Source organism: Perca fluviatilis, chromosome 19 (assembly GCF_010015445.1).
Source record: "Perca fluviatilis chromosome 19, GENO_Pfluv_1.0, whole genome shotgun sequence".
Taxonomy (NCBI): Eukaryota; Metazoa; Chordata; class Actinopteri; order Perciformes; family Percidae; genus Perca; species Perca fluviatilis.
The window spans coordinates 13346071-13366714 of NC_053130.1; the positions used below are offsets into that span (position 1 = coordinate 13346071).

Genomic DNA, 20644 nt, shown 5'->3' on the forward strand with positions numbered 1-20644 from the left:
ATGAGCTTTTGAGTGATTTATTGCTAAAGTGATAAATACATGAGTAGATAAAATTCACAAATAATAGGGACACATTGTATATCAAATAAACATTAATATGAACTGGAACAAGGCATGTCAAATTGGGCTGCAATTGATGATTATTTTCATAAAAGATAATCTGCCAGTTATTTTCTTGATTAATCAAATAACTGGTTTACCAATAAAAGGTCACAGTAAATCGTAAAAAAAAAATGCTCATAAAAATTTCCCAGAGCCAAAGATTAAATTAATAAAATTAAACAGAAAATCCTCACATTGGAGAAGGTGAAACCACATCATAGTTGGTATTTCTGTTTAAGAAATGATTAACAATTCATTTATTATCAAAATATTCTTTTAATTTTCTGTTGATCAACTAATCGATTAATGGACTAATGGTTGCAGCTAATCTAATAAAAAAAAAACATAATAGGAAAAAAGTTACTACAGCATCAAGATGGTTAGGATTTATGGATTCAATTAGAGCTGCAAAGATTAATCGATTAGTTGTCAACTCTTAAATTAATCGGCAACTATTTTGATAATCGATTAGTCGGTTTGAGTAATTTTTTTAAGACGAGTAAAAATTCTTTGATTCCAGCTTCTTAAATGTGAATAGTTTCTTCTCTCCTCTGTGACAGTACTGAATATCTTTTGAGTTCTGGACAAAACAAGACATTTGAGGATGTCCTCTTGGGCTTTTGGGAAACACTGATCCACATTTGTAACTAATACGGCCCCGTTGCCTTAACGACTGTTATCTACCCGACCAAATTGCAACGCGGATTTCGGTGCCTTATTTAGGTGCCACTGAAATGCCTGCTCTTCTCTCTGATGCTTCGAAAACGGACGTTAGAGGCAACCTAAACATCGCCGCATGTCACGCTAGTTAACACTACACTTGGCAGCATGTAATGTTAGCCTACCGTTAGCTAGCAGCTGGAGTAAACACCGTTAGAATGCTGACAGCTAAACGGTGTAAATGTTTGTCTGTATTTCACTGTAGAGGAACGTGCCTCATGTTGCATTCAAAGTTATTGTAAAATACCCTTTTCCCATCCAGTGGTTGTTTTTGTCGTTTAACAGGAATTTACTGGTGAAATAAGTTATTGTTATTACGTTTTTAATAAATAATTAAATTTTGACCGTGTGGCCTTAGCAATAAACAACCCGTTCTTTAATGTCGCTGACTGTTGTATTATATAAATTTTAAATCTTTTGGTTCAGACACTGTTTTAAAAGTATCATTTTAGCACCGGGAAAATGTTGTTTTCCCTTATTTTCTTCTCTGGGGGGGGGTGGGTGGATGTGGTATAAAAAGTGTCACCTTTTTCAGCCCTTCTGAGTTTGCAGGTATGAGAAGATAACGAATTGGTATGAATAGGGATTATGGTGTGATGCAGGTAAACAGGAAAATGAGCCTGAAACATGTTTGCCAGTTAACTTGCTTTTGTTGTGGACCTCTTGGCTTAGAGTTTGGTAAATTAGGTTTTACAATGAATTACAGAGGTGACCTACTACTGTAGGGCAATCAAGTTGCTCGACTGATGACCGACGCTCACAGATTTTGTGTGGTGTGTTTCCTCATAGACTTGTGACGTTGCTGTGAATTCTCTGTTTTCCATCTTTCTCTCTCTGGCTGTTATATACAATCTTTAGAAAGGTTTTAGGAAGTTGTGACCTATTGACCAACCAAAGTGAGTTTTAAAATGCCCCAACCAAGGACAGAAAACAAAATGCATGAATGAAAATTGTATTTATGGATACAGTTTTGATTTATATATTTTATATATATGTCTAAAATAGTTAGGAAGTGAGGAATAATTTACAGTATAAACATTAATTGCTGCTTTTTTATTTGATGTTCTTTGTATCTTTTTACCATTTTATATTTGTTTTTATATTATTTCATCTATCTCACCCTCAGCATTTTGTTCACTATTTGGTTAATTTATATTGGAAGACAGGCCACCATAGTTTTAAGGTATTGCCAGAGAAATCTGATCACCTGTAAGTGCATTTACCCCAATGCATGTGAAGTCTAGGGCCTTAATGGCAATTATATTAGCTTTTAGTCAGGAATTTAGAAATGTTTTTGCAAATAATAAACCTGGCTGTACTCCGATAAGGGGCCAGAGAGGACCATCAGACTGGTGAAGAGCCATATAGTCAGGGGTTGCATAAATTTTGGAGAATAAAAATGACCCAGAAGCACTCCTATGCCCATTAAAATATGTTAGCGACTCACCAGCACTTCTCTACAGCGAAGCAAAATCCCAGCATACACACTTAAACAACCCTTTTTTGGATCAGTCGATTTTACGCCCACATTCTGGCACCATTAGCATCAGGAGAAAATGGAAATTGTTAACTGCTTAGCAATTACAAATTTACTGTCTCTCACAGGGAGACCGGTCCCTGGGCTTAGATCAGTAACTAGAGTGTGAAGTGACAACAGAATCTCACCCTGACAGCCATCTGGGTTTAACTGTTGTACTGTTGGCACCCAGAATAGAACTCCCAAGTTAATGGCTTGGATACCTTGACACAGGCATGTGGACTCCAGGAAGAATAGCTCTGGCTATGGCCCCAATTAATGGAGATCCCAATAAATCAAATCAAAGCTTGAAAGATAGTTTTACGTGTACAGGGAACATTGTAAGAGAACTTTTGTGTCTTTTTTTTTTTTAACATTCATTATGATGTTAAGAGACCAGGGGCAAGTGTGGGAAAGAGCTAACATTTTCTCCAACCAAATTGAGTGTCTACATGTGCAGCAAGGTGTAAAGATGTATTTAACTGTGTTTGGGTCAAATTGAAGAGCTCTGGCTGTGGGTGTCCCTGCTCAGAGTAGTAATAATGAGAATTTAGTGGTGTTTGTGACTGAGCATAGCCTCCTGGAGGGCCAGTGTGCACACATCGTAACAACACGTTTGCTGTAACTTCAACAACAACCTACAATTAGGCTAAGTGAATCATTTTCTTCATTGAACTAATTTGTTTTCCTGCTCCTAAACCACAGACTATTATTGGGTAGCCTTGACTCTGAATGGAAAAACTGTTGCATACAGCATGATAATGAGAAAGTATAAGGTCTTCACGACTATTCTTAGTATGTGGTGATAATGTTATCCATACTATATAATATACAATAGGTACTGCTACTTCAACAAATGTACTCTGTTTAGAGGATGCTAATGCTAGTTCATCTGAACATGTGTGGAAAGGTTTCTAACACACAATGTCATTTGTAGGCCGCTCAAAATACGACTATATTTATTTGGAGGCCGGTGGAAACTTTTCCTCTGAGAAGGGAAAATTGCCCTCTGGGGAAATTTGTAATTATTATATTTTTCAGTATTTTCCTCTTTTATTGTTTAGAGAATAATGTATCTGGCTTCTATACCCACATAATGAGGGGAGTATGTGTGAGGGCCCTCATCCTCCTCTTCCTCCTGGGTGCTGAGTAAGACTCACAGACAGGAAGTGAGTGTCTTGTGGGGAATGTGCTGCAGGCTTTCTCTTCTCTCTCTCGTTCTCCCCCTCTGTTGCTCCATTTTGAGCATTTGAACACTGCTCAGTTGTTCCAGCTTCCATCAGATCCACTGTGGAGTTGTTGGACTTTCCCTGGTCTTTATCCTGACACTACAACACAATCCTCACTCTATAACCTCCTAACCTAACCCAGGCAGAAAAACACTCCAGCGGCTAAAAGGTTGATAGTAGGGCTGCCCAATTAATTGCAAATAAGCATACATCATGAACTCCATAATTGATTATTAGGTACAATATTAAAGTGCTTTTCAGGTGCAGTACTACTTCATGTAATGCCATTAGTGTAAAGTGAACGTAAAGATTGAGAAGCAGGGAATTTTGAGAGAAACTCCACACAGACCACCTTTTGGAAAAATTCAGTGAAGAGAGGAAAATCTTTTCTGATGTGAAAATTGTGTATTCCCTCAGATGAGGTTGACATCTGTCATTTGGATGCGATGTCTAAACCAGATTCAGTTGCCACTGTCAGGACAAAATATTGCTTCCCATTCATTTCAATAAAGTGGAGATGCATTTACTCATTCTGCCTCATTTGCCTTCTCATGGTCAGTCTGTTTGAATTTTGACTTGTGAAATAGTGAGTCTCTCCAGTCGTCGACAATGAACGGAACTCGTCGATTATCAACTTGAAGGAAAGGGTAGGATTGACATGTTGTTCAGAAAATGTGTGTATATTCAATAATGAATGAGTAGGATAGGTATTGCATGGCTTACATGAAATGCAAGGACAACGATATGGAGAAATACATAGAAGATAAGAGGTGTATTGTTTAAAACTTGAGGACCGGGTACAGAATTGGCACCATCCACTATCCAAAGGCTGGTAAAATACGCATGTGGCTGATGGACAAAAACGTTAATTTTGCACCCTGCTTGAGGAAGCAGTTTACGCTTAGTAACTCTTGTCATCATTTTTAGTAAGTAATTAACATTTACAAGGAATTTGCTTAAATAAACAATAAATGTAAAATAAACGGTAACCTAAACAAATATAACCCAATTTAACTGTTTTTAACAATAAGAAAAGAAGGCTTTATAGTTTAGTGCAGGTTGTGCAAAGATTTTGATGAATGGGCTAAAAGTTCAGGAGATATAGTTTGTGCAATGTACAGATGTACAGGTATAAAGTCCAGGATGTGGGGCGGGGGGTTAAGAGTCTGTGTGAGTGGGGATCCCAGTACTTGTTAATGAGGCCAACTGCAGTTGGGGGTAAAAAACTGTTTTTGTGGCGTGAGGTTTTGGTCCTGATAGACCGTAAGCTCCTGCCAGAGGGGAGTGATTCAAAAAGTTTGTGACCGGTGTGGGATGGATTGGCCACAATCTTTCCTGCAGGGACCTGGAGATGTACAGGTCCTGAAGGGACGGCAGATTGCAGCCAATCACCTTCTCAGTGGTGCCCTTGCCCTTAACTCTTTACTTTTCTTACTGCTGCACTTATTGAGAAGCACTGCCATGTCTGTCCAATAGAAACCATCTTTCTGCAAAATGTCATCTTTCCATATACAGGAAAAACAGCGGGGGGTGTAAGCATTTAACCCTTCAGGTTATCTAAAAACCTTAAAAACACCAAATATGGAGATGCATGGTTTTCTCTGGACAGCAATAGGTCATACTGCCTTTAGGAAAATAACCGCATACCTCTACGCCAGTTAATGTTGTAGGAATAAATTATTTTGTCTGCTAAATGTTAAGCATAATTATTTTTACCTGCACTCTGCAGCCCATTTTTCAACGCTTTAATAATTAATTCAAGCTATACGGGAAGCAAACACACATCACATCAGAACATTCAGTTAGTAATTTAAATGATTTAACTGCTGAATTTTGCTCTACTTTCTCTCCGTTTTTCATTTTCTTAAAGATTTTACTGAAACATGCTGATACAATTAAACAATTCTATTCGACTTTGCTTACGCATTGAATTCCTTCATCCTGGGCATGATGAACCTTTCAGAAGCTCTAATATAATTGAGCTTCGGTCGGTGGAAAAATCTGTAATTCATTACTCAAGAAAATAAAACCAGGAGTCCTATTTCAACCGTCCGAGTGGAGCTGGAGTGCTGTGACCCATTTCTATGCTCTGGAATTGTAAATGCGCTGAAATGAATACGTGCTTTTCTAGGTCCCTCAAAGCTCTTTTTCTTCAACCCTTTTCAAAGTGCAGATTTACATTCTGTCTGGTTTGCGGTTGCTATTTCAGAATTATTTTTTTTTGTGGGGGTCACCCCTGACTTATCCCGCACACGTGTGCACTCACCACACACACATTAATGCAGAATAACACACACACACACACACACACACACACACACACACACACACACACACACACACACACACACACACACCACCCGGCCCTTAACCACTCCCCCCAAGAGTTTTCCGTGTTTATCTTAAGAGAAGCTCGGGTTTTGGTTTGTTGTTCTCCCTCCTCATTCAACATTCGGTACAAGCTGCCTTTTCTCCACTTGCCTTGATTATGAAAGCATTTTCATAAGAGAACCTTTTTTTTTTTTTTATCCAGCCCTGGCCACTGCCAGAACATTCTCCAATTGAATGAAAGAGTGGGGGGGAAAAAAGATTTTTTATTTTTTTTATTTTTTGTCCAGGGCAGGGATTTAATAAAAGACCCTAACTTAATTATGTTAATTTCCTTAGAGCTGTTCTGTTATGCATAAACTATTCTGATTGGACATATCAGTGGAGATGACTCAGAGGTTGAGTATCGAGAACCGGTTCCAACTTGGAATCGTTTAAAAAATTACGATTCCAATGGAATCTTTTTTTTTTTATTTTTTTTTTTATTGGAATCGTTTGGAAAATTTGGTTTGCGAATCTGATCATCGGTTCCAAATTGAATGCTAAAGTTTTAGTTTCCGTAGCGGCCGACCTACTTCCAGGCGCCTGGTGTGTTGCAGCCATGGATCACAGTAAATGGCGCTCTAAAGTGTGACTTTATTTTACGCTGAAAAAGCCCAGTAAAACTGTAAATCGCCCTTGTATCAAATTTTTTCTTTTTTTTTCTCTTATCTGTGAAATAAGCATGTGACCCAATTCAACTGCACCCCTTAAAGAATAGGAATCAATAAGAACTGGAAACGAAAAGAATCAAAATTGCAATCAGAATTGTTAAAATCAAAACGATGCCCAACCCTAGTAATAAAGTACAGTAATCGAGGAACGAATTCCCATCACTAATATCCTGCACAGATTCCTCATGTGTTGACTCTCTGGTTGAAATGCAGATTAATGTAAAATGTCAATGATTTCCCAATAGCACAATGTAATGTTTACAGTGCAACTCTCGGCCTAAGTGAGACTGACTCCCTAGGCTCCGTGGGGGATCTAACGCAGTAGATACCAGGCACCAGGAATGTACAGTATTGTGTAATCACTTGGCAGCATTCAAACAAGGGAGATAAAGGAGGAGATGATAACATGTTACCAACAACCGCTTGATGCTAGATGGATTATTTCCTGGACTAGATGATCCTACTGCAAAGATGCTCCTGTGTAAATAAAACTTGCTGTTAATGTGAGGTCATAATGGACTGTTGGACATCGTGAAAAAACATTAAGGCCATAGACTACAACTTTCTAATTATGTAGAGACCTTCCCATCCATGTGACCTTTGGGTCGGTGAGTCTAGTTTCTCTGGCAGGCTGTCATTTTTGTCTGCAGGAAAGTAACATGTGGCACATGTTAGTTAGTGCGTTTATTAAATAGCACAGTTGCTTGGCAACCCTGCAGGACTTGAGAGGAGAGAGGAGCGTTTTTTGAGTACAGAAGGTGACTTCTTCTCGGCACATAAGTACGCTGACGGGTGTTCACTTATGTGAGTCTTAACTTTACCAAAGCTAGAGAAGTGATAGTGGTTTCAAAGCATCAAGTTACTGTATATTCCTTAAGATTTCAGTTCTAGTTGATTTGGTGACACACAGGGCTATGTGTGGTTTTATACTAAAGCAAACACTTGTTGAGCAGCTGCTTTATCAGAAATCCACCACAAGAGCAACGGGAGTATCTGTTTTAGTGCAGCCAAAAAACAAAAAAAAAATCCGTCAAAAATAATCGCAATTACCATGTCATGCACTTCAGATCTCCAGATTACCTACATGACTGGTCGTTTCCTGTAAATCCCTCAGTGCAAGAATGGCGGACTACACCACTAACAATGAAAACTATTATATCAAGAGGTAATTACAACATGTAAATATATTAAATGGCTATTGCTAAAAAAAAAAAAAATGTTGACAATAAATAACATCAAATTGAATTCAAAATCGTTCACACGCTAGTTTCCAAGTGTCCATAGCAAGTGTAAAGTAAATCTTAAAAAGCAGCTATAAGGTTAACATCCATTGCATATTTGTCTGTCACAAGATATTAATAACCTCCCCAATTTTCTTTGAACAGTGATAAAGAAGTCAGTGTTGAAACCTCAGGGTGCTTATGAAAGTGCACTTTCTCCTGTAATTGTAAACTTCCCCGATCCTTACTTGGTGATTAGATACCACTGTTGTCTTGTAGAAGCCGTTAGAGTTTCTCAGGCACTGGAGTCTTTTATTTAGTTGCCAACTTGCGTAATGTATGCCAAAGCAGTTCACCGGGAAACTTAAGTGTTGGCTTTTTTCTGTTTTCATTTAGATGTCAACCCTATTACTGCCAACTGTGTGTCATCTGCAAGATGATACACTTGTAGACACATCCTGTCTTTTGAAGTGAGGCATTTAGGCTTGATTGATGAGAACAGCCCCCCATTACTGCATAACAACCTGACTGAATGCTATTGATTGTCCTGAATGCAGTTTTTACCTTTCAGATAGCCTTTTTAGATTTAAATTACTCTATGTGTGGAAAAATAGAAGTGTATGATATAAAATGTATACTGTGAGACATTACCACCTGTCAGAGATTTTGCTGCACCATTTATAGAGAGGTAGCTATTCCTTTTTAATATCTGTCTGTTTGAGAGGCAATGTCGCCAGCAAATCATTGAATCAGAATTGTTGCAATGTGATGAATTAATTTGTAAGGTATTTAATCACTTGATTAGCCAAAGTTAGACATTCCCAGCTAGTGACTTTAACAAAATCCTCATTAATCTTCCAGGAAATATGATATACTGTTAGTTATATTCATTTTACCCACCCTGAATGCGTAACACAACTATGTATGGATAGGCCTGTCACGATGGTCAATAAATCAATTAATCGCATGATAAATAAAAATGAGCTCGATAATTTTTCCGGCCGTGATAATTGCCATTTGCATGCTTCTTTGTTTTCCTCTGCCGCCAGGGGCGTAGCACAAAATTCTGGGCCCTGTAGAAAGGCATTTTCTATGGGCCCCTCCCCACATCCACAGCTATTCATTCTAGCATCTTTTTGGGCCCTCCTCGCATGAGGGCCCTGGGTACTCAGTCCCCTTTTTCCCCCCAGTCCGACGTCCCTGTCTGCCGCTACGGTATCAGAAATAGGGCAGACGCACAACAGGATTCCGCTATGTACATGTAGGGCGCACCGCCGCTCCCTCAGCTGTTTATGAAAAGTCATAAAGTCGTAATTACACGACTCTGCAGAGCCGTCTGCTCTGAACTGTCATCCGCTCTCTCTCCTCTTTAGGGTGAGCAACTGGAACAGTGACAGGACGTCATCACTCGCGAAGTCATGGCAACCAATTAAACAACAGGGCGAGTACACTTATCGCTCAATCTATATTTGCTCAATCTTAGGCAAAGTGACAAACGGCGACGAAAGCCGCAACATGAAATCCGCACTCACACGGGTCCCGTGAAATATGACCGCTACAGTTTAGTTGAAAATAGCATTGTGCACACTGAATTTGATGAATTTATTGTTTATCAGACCCCAGATGAGACAAGAAGCTAACGTTAGCGAACGCTGCGGTGATGGTCCCTCTGCCTTTGACTCCCGTTGCAGGCGAACGCTGTATTCCTCCGACACGCTGTATTAACGTTACTGTTTTAAAACAGTTACTGTTTTAAAACCGTTTTCCAGGTTAGCGTACCGCTCAAAACCAACATGAAAACGTAGTAATGTTCACTCAGCATTTTGTTGTTGTTGTTAAACTGTGTGTAAAATGAGCGGTGACGTTAAATCACCGGTTTCAGGTAACGGCACCCTACGGACTACGGTACCGTCTATTTGCTTGATGGTTTCAAGCTAACGGTCGGTAGCTAGCTAACATTAGCAGATAAGCCTGTTGAAAGCGACGTTATTGTTAATATTTTGGCACAATTTTTCTGACCATAGTAGTGGTCATAGTGACTGAAAGTGTGATGTGAGATGCTAAAAAGAAACTACATGCTGTTTCAGGTAACGTTAACGTTTTGATTGTGTTTGGTTTTTATTCCAGTGCATTTTTTGTTAACCGAGACGGAGAGTCCATTTTAATTATTGTTTTTGGTTGTTTTGTTCATTTATTGTCGATATTTATTTAAAATGTCATCCAGTTCCAGTGTTAAATATTCTTTAGAAATAAAAGTTTATTGATCTTTGAAAAGGTGTACCTGCATTATTATGCCATTATCATTATATTAGATGAAAATGGTTTCTCAACGACAATATTATCGTTTATCGCAATCATTTCTGGGACAATTTATCGTCCAGCAAAATTTGTTACCGTGACAGGCCTATGTATGGATACTGATTGAGCTGTTAATAATAAGTCAACTTGTCTGTTTCACTTTTACATTAGACATTATCACTAGGTGCAGTTACTTTGAGTTAGTGTTTAGGTGAACAAAATCTGATCCCAGATTAATTAGACCATTTTTATCTCCAATAGTGGCTTTTACATGGAAAGAAATCTTAAAACTAAACTTAAAAGGAGATGGCATGTTGTTTGTAGATTATTTAATATTCATAAATTTTCTTTCTCTAATGATCTGAATCTAGGTTGAGAAAATGATCCTGTCTTAGTCAGGCCTAAAGACATCCCATCTGTACATTACAGTAAAAATGCATGTGTTCACAAGTGTGGAGTTGTTGCCTTGCATGTGATTTTGTGTTTTGCTACTGCTCCCTGAGGCCCTCTCATTAGCTCCATGTTGAATCAGCTGAGAGCTGCTGCATGCACTAGAGGGGAGGGACATTGGAGAGCTGGTGTGAAAACATCATGCTCTCCCACTCTTTTCATATAATATGGAAAATGTAGTTCTTTCAAACTAGTCTGCTCTCAGCCAGGGGTTGCACAAAAGTCTGGCTTTAATAGTATCTGTCTAACTTTGGTAAAGGCATGTGAGGTGGACTGAGATGTCAAACCTTTCCTGGATTAGAGTTGTCATTTGTTATGAAATTCTATCCAGGGGACATAGGAGTTGTATAACCTTTCTCATTTTAATTCTTGCGTAGACTTTTCTGTGAATGTCCCAGGTTTCACCCTAAGTCTTCATGTGATTATTGCCAGTGCAGAGGATTTTGTCTAAGCAGCTCTGCAAATTTAGAGATTTTAGCTGGTGCCTTAAGGGGCTCTCTTTTCTTTTTGTAAGCTAAAAAGCTCCTGTCTTGATAGAAACCCTTTTGACATGAAGTATTTTCCATAATAATTCTTTCATGACACAAATGTTGGGTTAACCAGGTGTATAAAGTAATTTATATGGTGGTTATTGAATGACTTATACCGTGTTTAAAATAAATGGATATTAGCTTACATCTGAGCTATGAGGTACAGTATATGCCCTCTTGTTATGGAAAAAGTCACTGTGGATTTGTCCACCTTTCCATTTAACCTGAATAGTGTAGGACTGAAACTAGCTAATAGTGAATATTCATTACAAAACATTTTGATTTGTTTTTTGTAAGGCCTTTGTCTCTTATTGTTTGCTTGATTGTTCTGGGAGGATTGAAGCCATAACTGTAGAAATCAACACTGTTTACATTCCTTCAGTGTCAAAACAGCGGAATCTCCCAGAAAGTTTCTCTCCACAAAATAATAGATACCATTCCCCGTTCCATCTGCCAGTGTCAAGTCTTTTACATAGACTAGAGTCTTTATGCCTTTCACTGCAACTTCTCTCAGTTCTTCACATGCAGTGACAGTGATTATATACATTGAATAATTACATGGAGGAAATTAGAAGGTGTGGATCTGATTAACTGTAACCAGTGCTTAGGGTTCTTGTGTCAATTTTCAGCTGTGATGCCTTTACAGTCCGCCGTGCTGGAAGGGAGGAGCGCTGCTTTGTCCTCGTATAATCTGGGCCGAGAAAACTCCATTAGATCATTTACGCGCTTGAGAAACAAATAAAACGGGAGTCTCTTTAATATATATCAGAGCTGCTAAATGCTAAAAAAAAATGTTAAACTAGGGATGTGCTCTTTAACTCTCTTCCAACCGTTCAGTCTCAAGGAAAGCCTATAATTTAAATAGGGTTTTTGGTTTACAGACAAAATAATAGGTTTCATGGTTATCTAAATAATGAGGCATGAGCTATGCATTTTTGTAGTAAAATGCCTGTCAGTTATTTGAGAAAAGGGACCAAGACAAATGTAAAAGATCCTATGTTTTTGGCAAATCAAGCAAATATGAATTTTGTGAAGAATAGAATGTGAATCTGAGAGCCGTCATATTTTAATTTGGTGGTTTTCTGCATTGACAAGATTGCCAGTCAACAGCTGACTTTCAAAGCTAAGATGTTGATCTTGAAGGCGACAATTACTATAATGGGCAGCCGGAATTACAAAATGTATGCAACTTGTTGTCAGTAGACTAAAACAATCAAAACCATCACGGCCCTTTTTTTAAATGATGTCAGATTGAATTGTTTGTTTTCACAAAATTAAGGAGAGGTTTGGGAGGGGGCTATTTTTGCTCGAACGCATTCGTCTTCCTTATCAAAACCTGGTGCCTACATTACCATGCAATTCAACCTCCAATAGTTCAGTCTGAGATTTGGGTGTGTTGTGTTGAGTACTGCCCTTAAGCTGCTATAGCCTCAAGCAGACATGAGGAGTGGGCTACAGAGGGCTGAGCTCACTTCTTTCTCCACAACTCTAACTCCTTACTCCTAGATCTTTCTTATTTTCAGACTTGTGGTCTTTTGCCCCAATATTTAATGCCTGTTCTGTCAATCGAATAACTAATCTGATTTAAGGGTTTTTGTTTCTGTAACTCCTTTTTACAACAACCTGTGTTGCAGTGATGATCTCATTCTTGCTTGTCACCATTGTTATGGCTCTGGCACAGGATGATGACATCCCTTCTCTTAATCCCACCTACAAAGCTCTCATTGGCTCAGCTGTTTTTCCATCCAGGGAAACTGCCAGCAGTGAACACAACACTTCACCTTCTATTCAGAGGTCTTGATGTCTTGAACGAGGCTAGTGCTTGTTGTAAAGAAGAAAGTTAGTCTGCTCTAAGAAGCCCTCCAAGTAGCTACAAATGCCTCAAGTAGCTATTGCCTTGTAGCAAAATGATTATTCAATTATAGAATAATTAAGAATAATTCAAGTCAAAAATGTTGTCATTCTTGGCTTTTAAGAAAGCCTCTCCTTTTTTCTTTTATTTACCTATAGCAGTGCAGATTTAGAATAAGTAGTTAGTAGAATGATTGGTCTCCATATATCCCAGAGCTGGTAGGACACCCTGCTGCGCCCCTCCTGTCTCTCCTCTGGCTTCTCCCACGGCCGGTTTACACACCACATGTGCCAACTGAATGTTTGGCTCTCAGCACATGGCTCATATTTTCACTCATGTTCCATATCGAATTCCTTTCAGATCACTGCACTCACATGCCAAAAATGTTGTTGCAGTTGTTTGCGTTTGTCTTTTGGTGCAAGGTTGGTTTTTTTTTGTCTGCTGAATCATGTCATTTGACCTTATTGTTTGACTCGGACATCAGAGTTTTGACTTAAATGTTAATATGTGGAAATCTAATACTGCTGACATAGTATCACAGACAAAGGTGTATAGAAAGGTGTGCTATTTCTATTCATGTATTGGCTTCCTGGGCTGAATAAAAAGGAAAGAGCTGCAATTTGATAATGTGCGAGTGATTTGTCTGACTCTCCTGCATCTCCCACTAGAGGCTGTTGTTAAAATTAATTGCTTAAAGGAGATTTGCAAAAAAATCTGCATGTAGAGTAATGCATCTTCTTTATGTGCACGTGCGGAGGAGAAGAGGAGATTGCACGTAATTCTTTGCAATTTAGTGTTTCTATGGAAATATGATTTTCATGGATAAATGCTTTTAAATTTTAAATTCCATTCAGGCCTCATTGGGTGCAGCTGAAATGGGATTTGAATGGTAGTGTTATTGAACTAGTATACAATATGGTTATCATGCTAACTGCACACGCCTGCCCAGTTGGTGGTGTTTGTTGTGTAACTACTAGCTTTAATGGTTGTACTTTCTTGCCAATAAAATAATAAAAATAAAATAAAAAGTCACTGTTCCCCCAACATGGGCAGACTTACAGCAGTGTTTTTTTAATAAATTCCTTTTCAGTAAATGTTTTCTCTGTGAATAAAAAGAGACCTCTGTTACATATCCAGTAAGTTTACAAATAAATGACGGTTCATGTGAAGCGTGTAATAGGATATACTGTCGGATCAAAAGAATCCAAAGTTCAACATCATCACTGAGGAGAGTATCATAGCATGTTTGTGAGCAAGTGAGATTTTAATTGGCTTTTCATATATTTTTTTTTTATCGGTCTCATTAATTTGCTGCTGACAGAGACTTTAGCTTTGGGATTTACTTTTGTTTAGTTGATAAAAGAACAGAGAAAAAAAGCAACTGGCTTCCCCTACCAGACAGTTTTTCAGTAGACAAGTAGGAAAAAAACAATCCTTTTTGTTTGTCTTATTTTTTACAGGAAACGTTCGCATTAACGGGGTCTTTCATGAACTTGGATCACTTCAGGCCACCTAAGAACCGAGCACTTCAGTCAGAGCTGTTCTTAGTCATTCTACCTCAAAGCTGGATGTTATCTAAACTAAATATTGGATGTAAACACTCGTACTTTCTATCAAGCGAGATTAAACAAATATTTGCTTTTGTGTAAATGCAGTACAGATTGTCTCGAGCTATAGTTAGGGCTTTTTTCAACGTCAGTTCATTTATTGATCTTTTTTTTTTATATATATCCTATAATCATGGATAATGACAAGTGCCTGTCCACTTTCTATGGCTCAAATTCCAAATCTTAACACTTAAGAACAAAATTGTCTGACAGAAAATACAAATTTTGTGTTCGTATGAGATAAAGTAAAAGAAACAAATGTTTGAGTTTGGGAAGCTATGACCAGCAAGTATTTGGTATTTTATCAATAAGTTATATAGCCAATAAATTATTATCATTATGGATTCATTTTCTGTTGAATTACTAAACGAAAAAATCTTTTCAGCTTTATCAAAGTGTGTTAAATTCAGTCCACATCAGTGTTTATGGCGAGCTGCGTGCCATTTATATTGTCTTCACTATGTATGCACAGCATTTGGCCACACGCCAGGTGCATCACTGTGAGCATCAGCCCCGCTGTAAAATTACTATAACTTTAAACAAAAACCTTAGGCACTTGAAGCAGCTAAAGAGGCATCCAGCATTGCTTTAGCAACTTTGTTATTTCCCCATCTGTGACACTTTACATCTGCTAATGTTAATCTTCCATGGGAGTCACGACAGTTGGAAACATGTGTACGTTCAAAGGTTGTTGGTCGTGCAAAAGAAAACTCAAAAAGCAAAAGCGTATCTGTCCTCTCTGCATATTGACAGAGAGCGGCGCTCCGACACACACGTGCGCGCAGAAGTTTTTCCAAACTTCATACAGACAGCGTTTGCTATCTGATGTTAATGGCGAGGCGAAAGCAGTCGCGGTGCTGTTGACGTTACATTTCCTCTTGAGACAAGCAGGCACAACAGTGGTTTCTATGCCCTGGTGACTGACTGACAGGCTGAGGTTGTAAGTCAGGGCAACCTTATTTCTACAGCACCTTTTAGCAACAAGGAAATTCAGTTACATTCCTTTGCACTTAAGTTAGTTCTCTATTAGTTCAATGTTGACAACAGGGCAGTCACCAAGTTTGTTAAAGGTTTGTGTCATTATGCAGTTTGCACTAAAAAGTCTTTGTTTACATTCCTTTGCATTTTAGTTAGTTCAGTATTAGCCTGTACACAATGTAATTTAAGTTTTTAGTTTTAAGTTCGGATTGATACCAATCCTGAGTATCTGACTGGCGCACCCCTTTCCAAAAGCACAACCAGTTTTATTAATGTTACTCTGAGTGAGCAGTGTTACCAGACTTTTTTAATTTTATTCACAATTAAGGTGGAAAATAAAAGTTTTGTGTTTAATGTATTTTTGTTGATGTTGAAATGGATTTTAAAATGTACGGTATCGAAAAAAGTTAAGGAACCAGCATCGAAACTGAGGTATCGAAATTGGCACCGGATCGAAAGATTTTGAACGATGCTCGGCCCTATCCAGCGGCAACGGAGCAATCCCGGAAGTGGAATGTCGTGGATATAGACTATGGGTGAATTATTGAATTAGACATTGTCTTGTTCAAATTGAGGCTACGCAGTACAGTGATATTTGGTAATAGTTGGTGGTAGGAGTATTTCTTTCATCTCTTTGACCGCTTTATGAAAAGTGACTCTGTAATGCTGTGAAATGTACTTCCCATTGAGCCAAGGCAGACCAGTCTCCATGTCTTCATAAACTGTGGCCTGCACTTGTTTACTGGGCAGCCTGTGAATGTACAAGCATGTGTTAAAAGCTCATGGTGTCTGCATTATTGCATCGTCAAAGGCCATAATGTCAGGTCTGGTAGAAAAGTGTTTAGTGAGGGTTTTCATTTTCTGTGGTTGTGCTCTGGGATTTGGTGTTGATAGGTGAAGTCATAACAATGCCTTTTACACCCAGGTTTTACATCACATAGTACCATGTGCACTGCAGCCATTATTTACTTTTTAAGGGGAACAGATTTTATATGTTTGAAGATATGTTGTATTATAGAACTCCATCACTATCAAACTCTGAGTCTAACCCTGATCGCAGAGTTTATTTACCCTGAGATGGGAAACTCTTGAGTTTTCGGTTCCAGAACAGCTGATTTGAGTTGATTCAATGAACTCGTAATAGGTTGACTCAGAGTTAAGCGCGTGCACCATCACAATAAAAAGGCAGCATGAATAGAGCCATGATACTACGATTCACCATGGCAACAACCACAAACAAACTGGTCGGTGGCAATACTCATGCGCACAAACAGCGAGTTTGAACATGTATTTCGTTTAAAAAAGCAACATAGCGGCTGCTGCAAAAGAGAGAACTGGACTGGGAGAAAATTTCAGCTTGAGTCAATGCGTAAGCATTGACAGTGTATTAATTTCATATTTAATCAAAGGTAACCTGTAATATTACTGGTGAAAACTGGAATGGTATTACACCTATAATTTCATTTAAGTGCAATCCTGCGGGTGAAAAAGTAAGCTAGCCTACTACTAATCCCATTCTGAGCCTGCAGCACCATGATCATTAACAGAAATATAATTTATAATTAAATTCTTTTTAATGCCTCTCACTGGTTTGTGTCCAGGGAACACTACAAAAACATTTTTTAAAAAAACGTTTCAGAGCAAGGAACAGCACTTTTCTGATGGCTCTGCATACAGTGGCTTTACTAATATGATCCGCTTCACCAATGTTGTAAAGAAAACTGCCGTTTGCAAAAAACATAATGCGACACACAGAATCTGCTCGGATGTAAAAGCATGTCCACAATGGTGGATGTTAGTGATATGAGGACGGATAAGGTATCTACCTATCTGATCGACTGTGAAGAAAATACCTCTCAAATTGGTTATCTGGAAATGAAAATACATCTAGTCAGGACTCTATCATCTCCCGACGTAAACTCTCTGTGAAATAATACAGCTTTTTCATCAACGGGATCGTCGACAAAAGGACATGCAATATTTGAGAAAAAAAGGTTTTATAATCTGCCTAACATAAACAAATACGTTTTTTTTTTTTTTTTTTTTTTATTCAAGCAGATAACAAACTGCGCTAAAATGTGCCTGATACAGACTGAATGAATGAATAAGGAAATGAAAGTGCGCTGTGTCAGGGAGTGAGGAGACTGAGAGAAACTTGAGGTTTATTGAAGAAAACCTGCTCCTGACCAGGTTAGGTTCACAGACTCAGTTACCATAGTAACTGAATCTCTTTTTCCCTCCATAAACTGATATTTACATACTGATATGTTCACAGTACACAAAAAACTCTTTAGTTTTCTAATTCACCATGTGGTTTGCGAAGAATATTTTATTGCAGTATCGTGTATAGGGCTGTAACTAACAACTATCTTCATTAATCATTTGGTCAATAAAATATAACATTAGGAACAAATGCCCATCAAAACTTCCTAAGGCCCAAAGAGATGTCTTCAAATAGCTTGTTTTGCCTCAACAGTCCAAAAGAAAAATATATTGAATTTCCTATCATAGAAGACAAAAAGAATCCACATAATTCTTACAATAGCTGGAACCAGAGAGTTATTGCCTTTTTTGCTTGACTGTTCCATAGCATGACAATTTCACTTTATGAGTTTTTTTTAACATTAATATGAGTTTCCCCAGCCTGCCTATGGTCCCCCAGTGGCTAGAAATGGCGATAGGTGTAAACCGAGCCCTGAGTATCCTGCTCTGCCTTTGAGAAAATGAAAGCTCAGATGGGCCCATCTGGAATCTTCCCTTTATGACATCATAAGGGGAAAGGTTACCTCCCCTTTGTCTGCTTTGCCTGCCCAGAGAATTTGGCCCGCCCATGAGAAAGAGACATCATGGCTTGCAAACGAGCGAAGCATGGCAGTTGATCAATTAAAACTCCTTAATCTCCTAAATTCGATATAGTTAAACCATTAATTCTGACAAACTCATTATCTTCTGCAGATGAAATTCAGCAGGACTTGTATTTTTTATCATAACATCGTTCTGGAAGCCAACATTTATGCCTGACCTGAACTTACATTGACTCTGCTGCTGCTTCTGACTCAGATTTGCACAGACGGCAACAGGTCATCTCGAGAATGCTGGCTGTAATGCATTATTAAACCTTCCCTGTACTCCCAAATGACAGAGGAACATGACAATTCTCCTTGGAGAGCAGATATGTATTTTGCATCAACAGAGCAGCCACAGTTTGAAGGACTTGTAGATGTGTTGGAGCGACTACAGGTCTGATTTGCTTTGGTGGTTGGCCCTCTGTTTCTATCCGGTTTACTATATCAGCTGAGTTTCTTGGCATTTTCAGTTGAAAATTACTTTAAAACACCGGGGCTCTCCTGGTGCTTATTTATTTACTGGTGATTTGGGGCAGTTAAGTTTTCATGTACAGTGCTATAGTCCCCAATGGCGGAAGTCTACTTTATGCTGACGGATGAATTTCAAAAGTGGCAAAGCCTTTTTAAAAAGTGTGATACATGCACCAGTTGACCCAAGTGTAGTATGAAATACTCCATTAAACCTTTAAACTCTGCAACAGATTTGGTCTGCCACTGCTTCAGTGGTGTTTGTTTATTGTGATGTCATTTCTTGGAGTAATCTTCAAAAGCTTCATATCCCTAGAATCAGTACAAGCTAAGCTAAAAGGTTATGTAAGTCAATAAACCATAATGATTAATAAAAGTATTCAAATAGTGTCGTAAATTTAAAAAAATGTGGACGTGTTTTCATAAAATTTTACTAAATAATAAAATATAAAAATTATAATCCAAAAGATTTCTAAATGTAGAAACAATTTTCCTTAAGACTCCATACGTTATTTAACTTTTTTAGTTTTTGAGATGCTGTAATGAATAATTGTTTTTGTTTTTTGTTATTAAACTGTTTCTGTATGTATTTTTACATTTTCCAGACAATAAAGTTTTTCTTATCTTACCTTAGCTGGTGGTTATGGTTTTTATTTTAGATTGATTCAAACAGGATCATGTAAACAATAATGTCCCGTGGCCATTGTGGGTAAATACACTGTCCCCACCGCTAGTTATCAGCCTGTTTCGGACCGGACGTCCCATAACTCGATGACCTCATCGCTAGCGTACACCGTAGCGGCCGCCCACGGGAGTCCAGTTCACTAAGGGTTAACGGGCTACTGTAAAGTGCCCAAATATTTTCACTGTATCCATCAATTTGTTACATGGAAGCTGTATCCAATCTTTAGGATTATACAAAATTACTAGGAACATTTTCTTCCATTCCTGCATATGAGCAGTATCAGTCGCTGTGCCAAACAGTATATCCAAAGAAATGGAGATCCACCATAAACACTGCTGAGTGAAGATACCACAACATTTTGAGGAGACTTGATAATCTGTGTGTGATTTGGCTGTGTTAAGGTTACAAAACACTGAGCTGGGTGGTTTTATTAATGTTTTTATTTTCTTTCTCTGTCTCACTCTAGCTGCCTCTGAGGGGAGAGTCAACGGAGGGGAGGATTTCTTTCAGAAGGTGAGTGCTGAGCAGCACTTCTCTGTTGGTTAATGGAGCAGATGTCAGGTGCTCTAGTCACTCGTAATTACAAATCAAAACAAACAAAAACAACACAACGACACTGACGTTGAATCACTCCAGGGCTCTGATCCTGTAACACAGCTGACACAACACTTTGGGCTTTTCTCACTACATAATAGACCATAATACACCAGATCATCTCTTTAGTTTAAAGTGAGGGAGAGGTTAAACACAGGCCTGCTCCGGCCAGCTCTGCCTCACTAACTTTTCTTTGTCACTGATTTAATTAGTTAATGCTTAGAAGCTTCATTTCATCCAATAAAACAAGGATTTGCCTCAGTGATCTCAAATAGGTTTTCTTTTCTCATTACAACTTGCTCACATTGTGTCACTGGTGCTCATTGATCAGTCAAGTGTGACCCTATGTGCTGTTAAAGAGTCACTGTAGAGTTTAAACAGGCATTTCTATTAATTAATGGTCTTTTTATATAAGCTCCAACTACAAGGATTAGTGTTTTTAAAGCAATGTTCTATTAAAGGCTCCATGTCTCAACAATAAAATAATTTCTGAACATTCATTAATGAC

The 20644-nt window shown here is 38.4% G+C and overlaps 1 protein-coding gene across 2 annotated transcripts in view; it reads left to right on the forward strand.

The window, feature by feature from the left end:
* Positions 1-20644, forward strand: part of LOC120548138 (protein bicaudal C homolog 1-like) — a 73113-nt gene that overhangs the window by 3248 nt on the left and 49221 nt on the right. For both annotated transcript variants that reach the window (XM_039784172.1, XM_039784173.1), the window contains exon 2: positions 20009-20055. In XM_039784172.1, coding sequence (XP_039640106.1) covers positions 20009-20055 — 47 coding nt within the window. The remainder of the gene's footprint in view (positions 1-20008; positions 20056-20644) is intronic.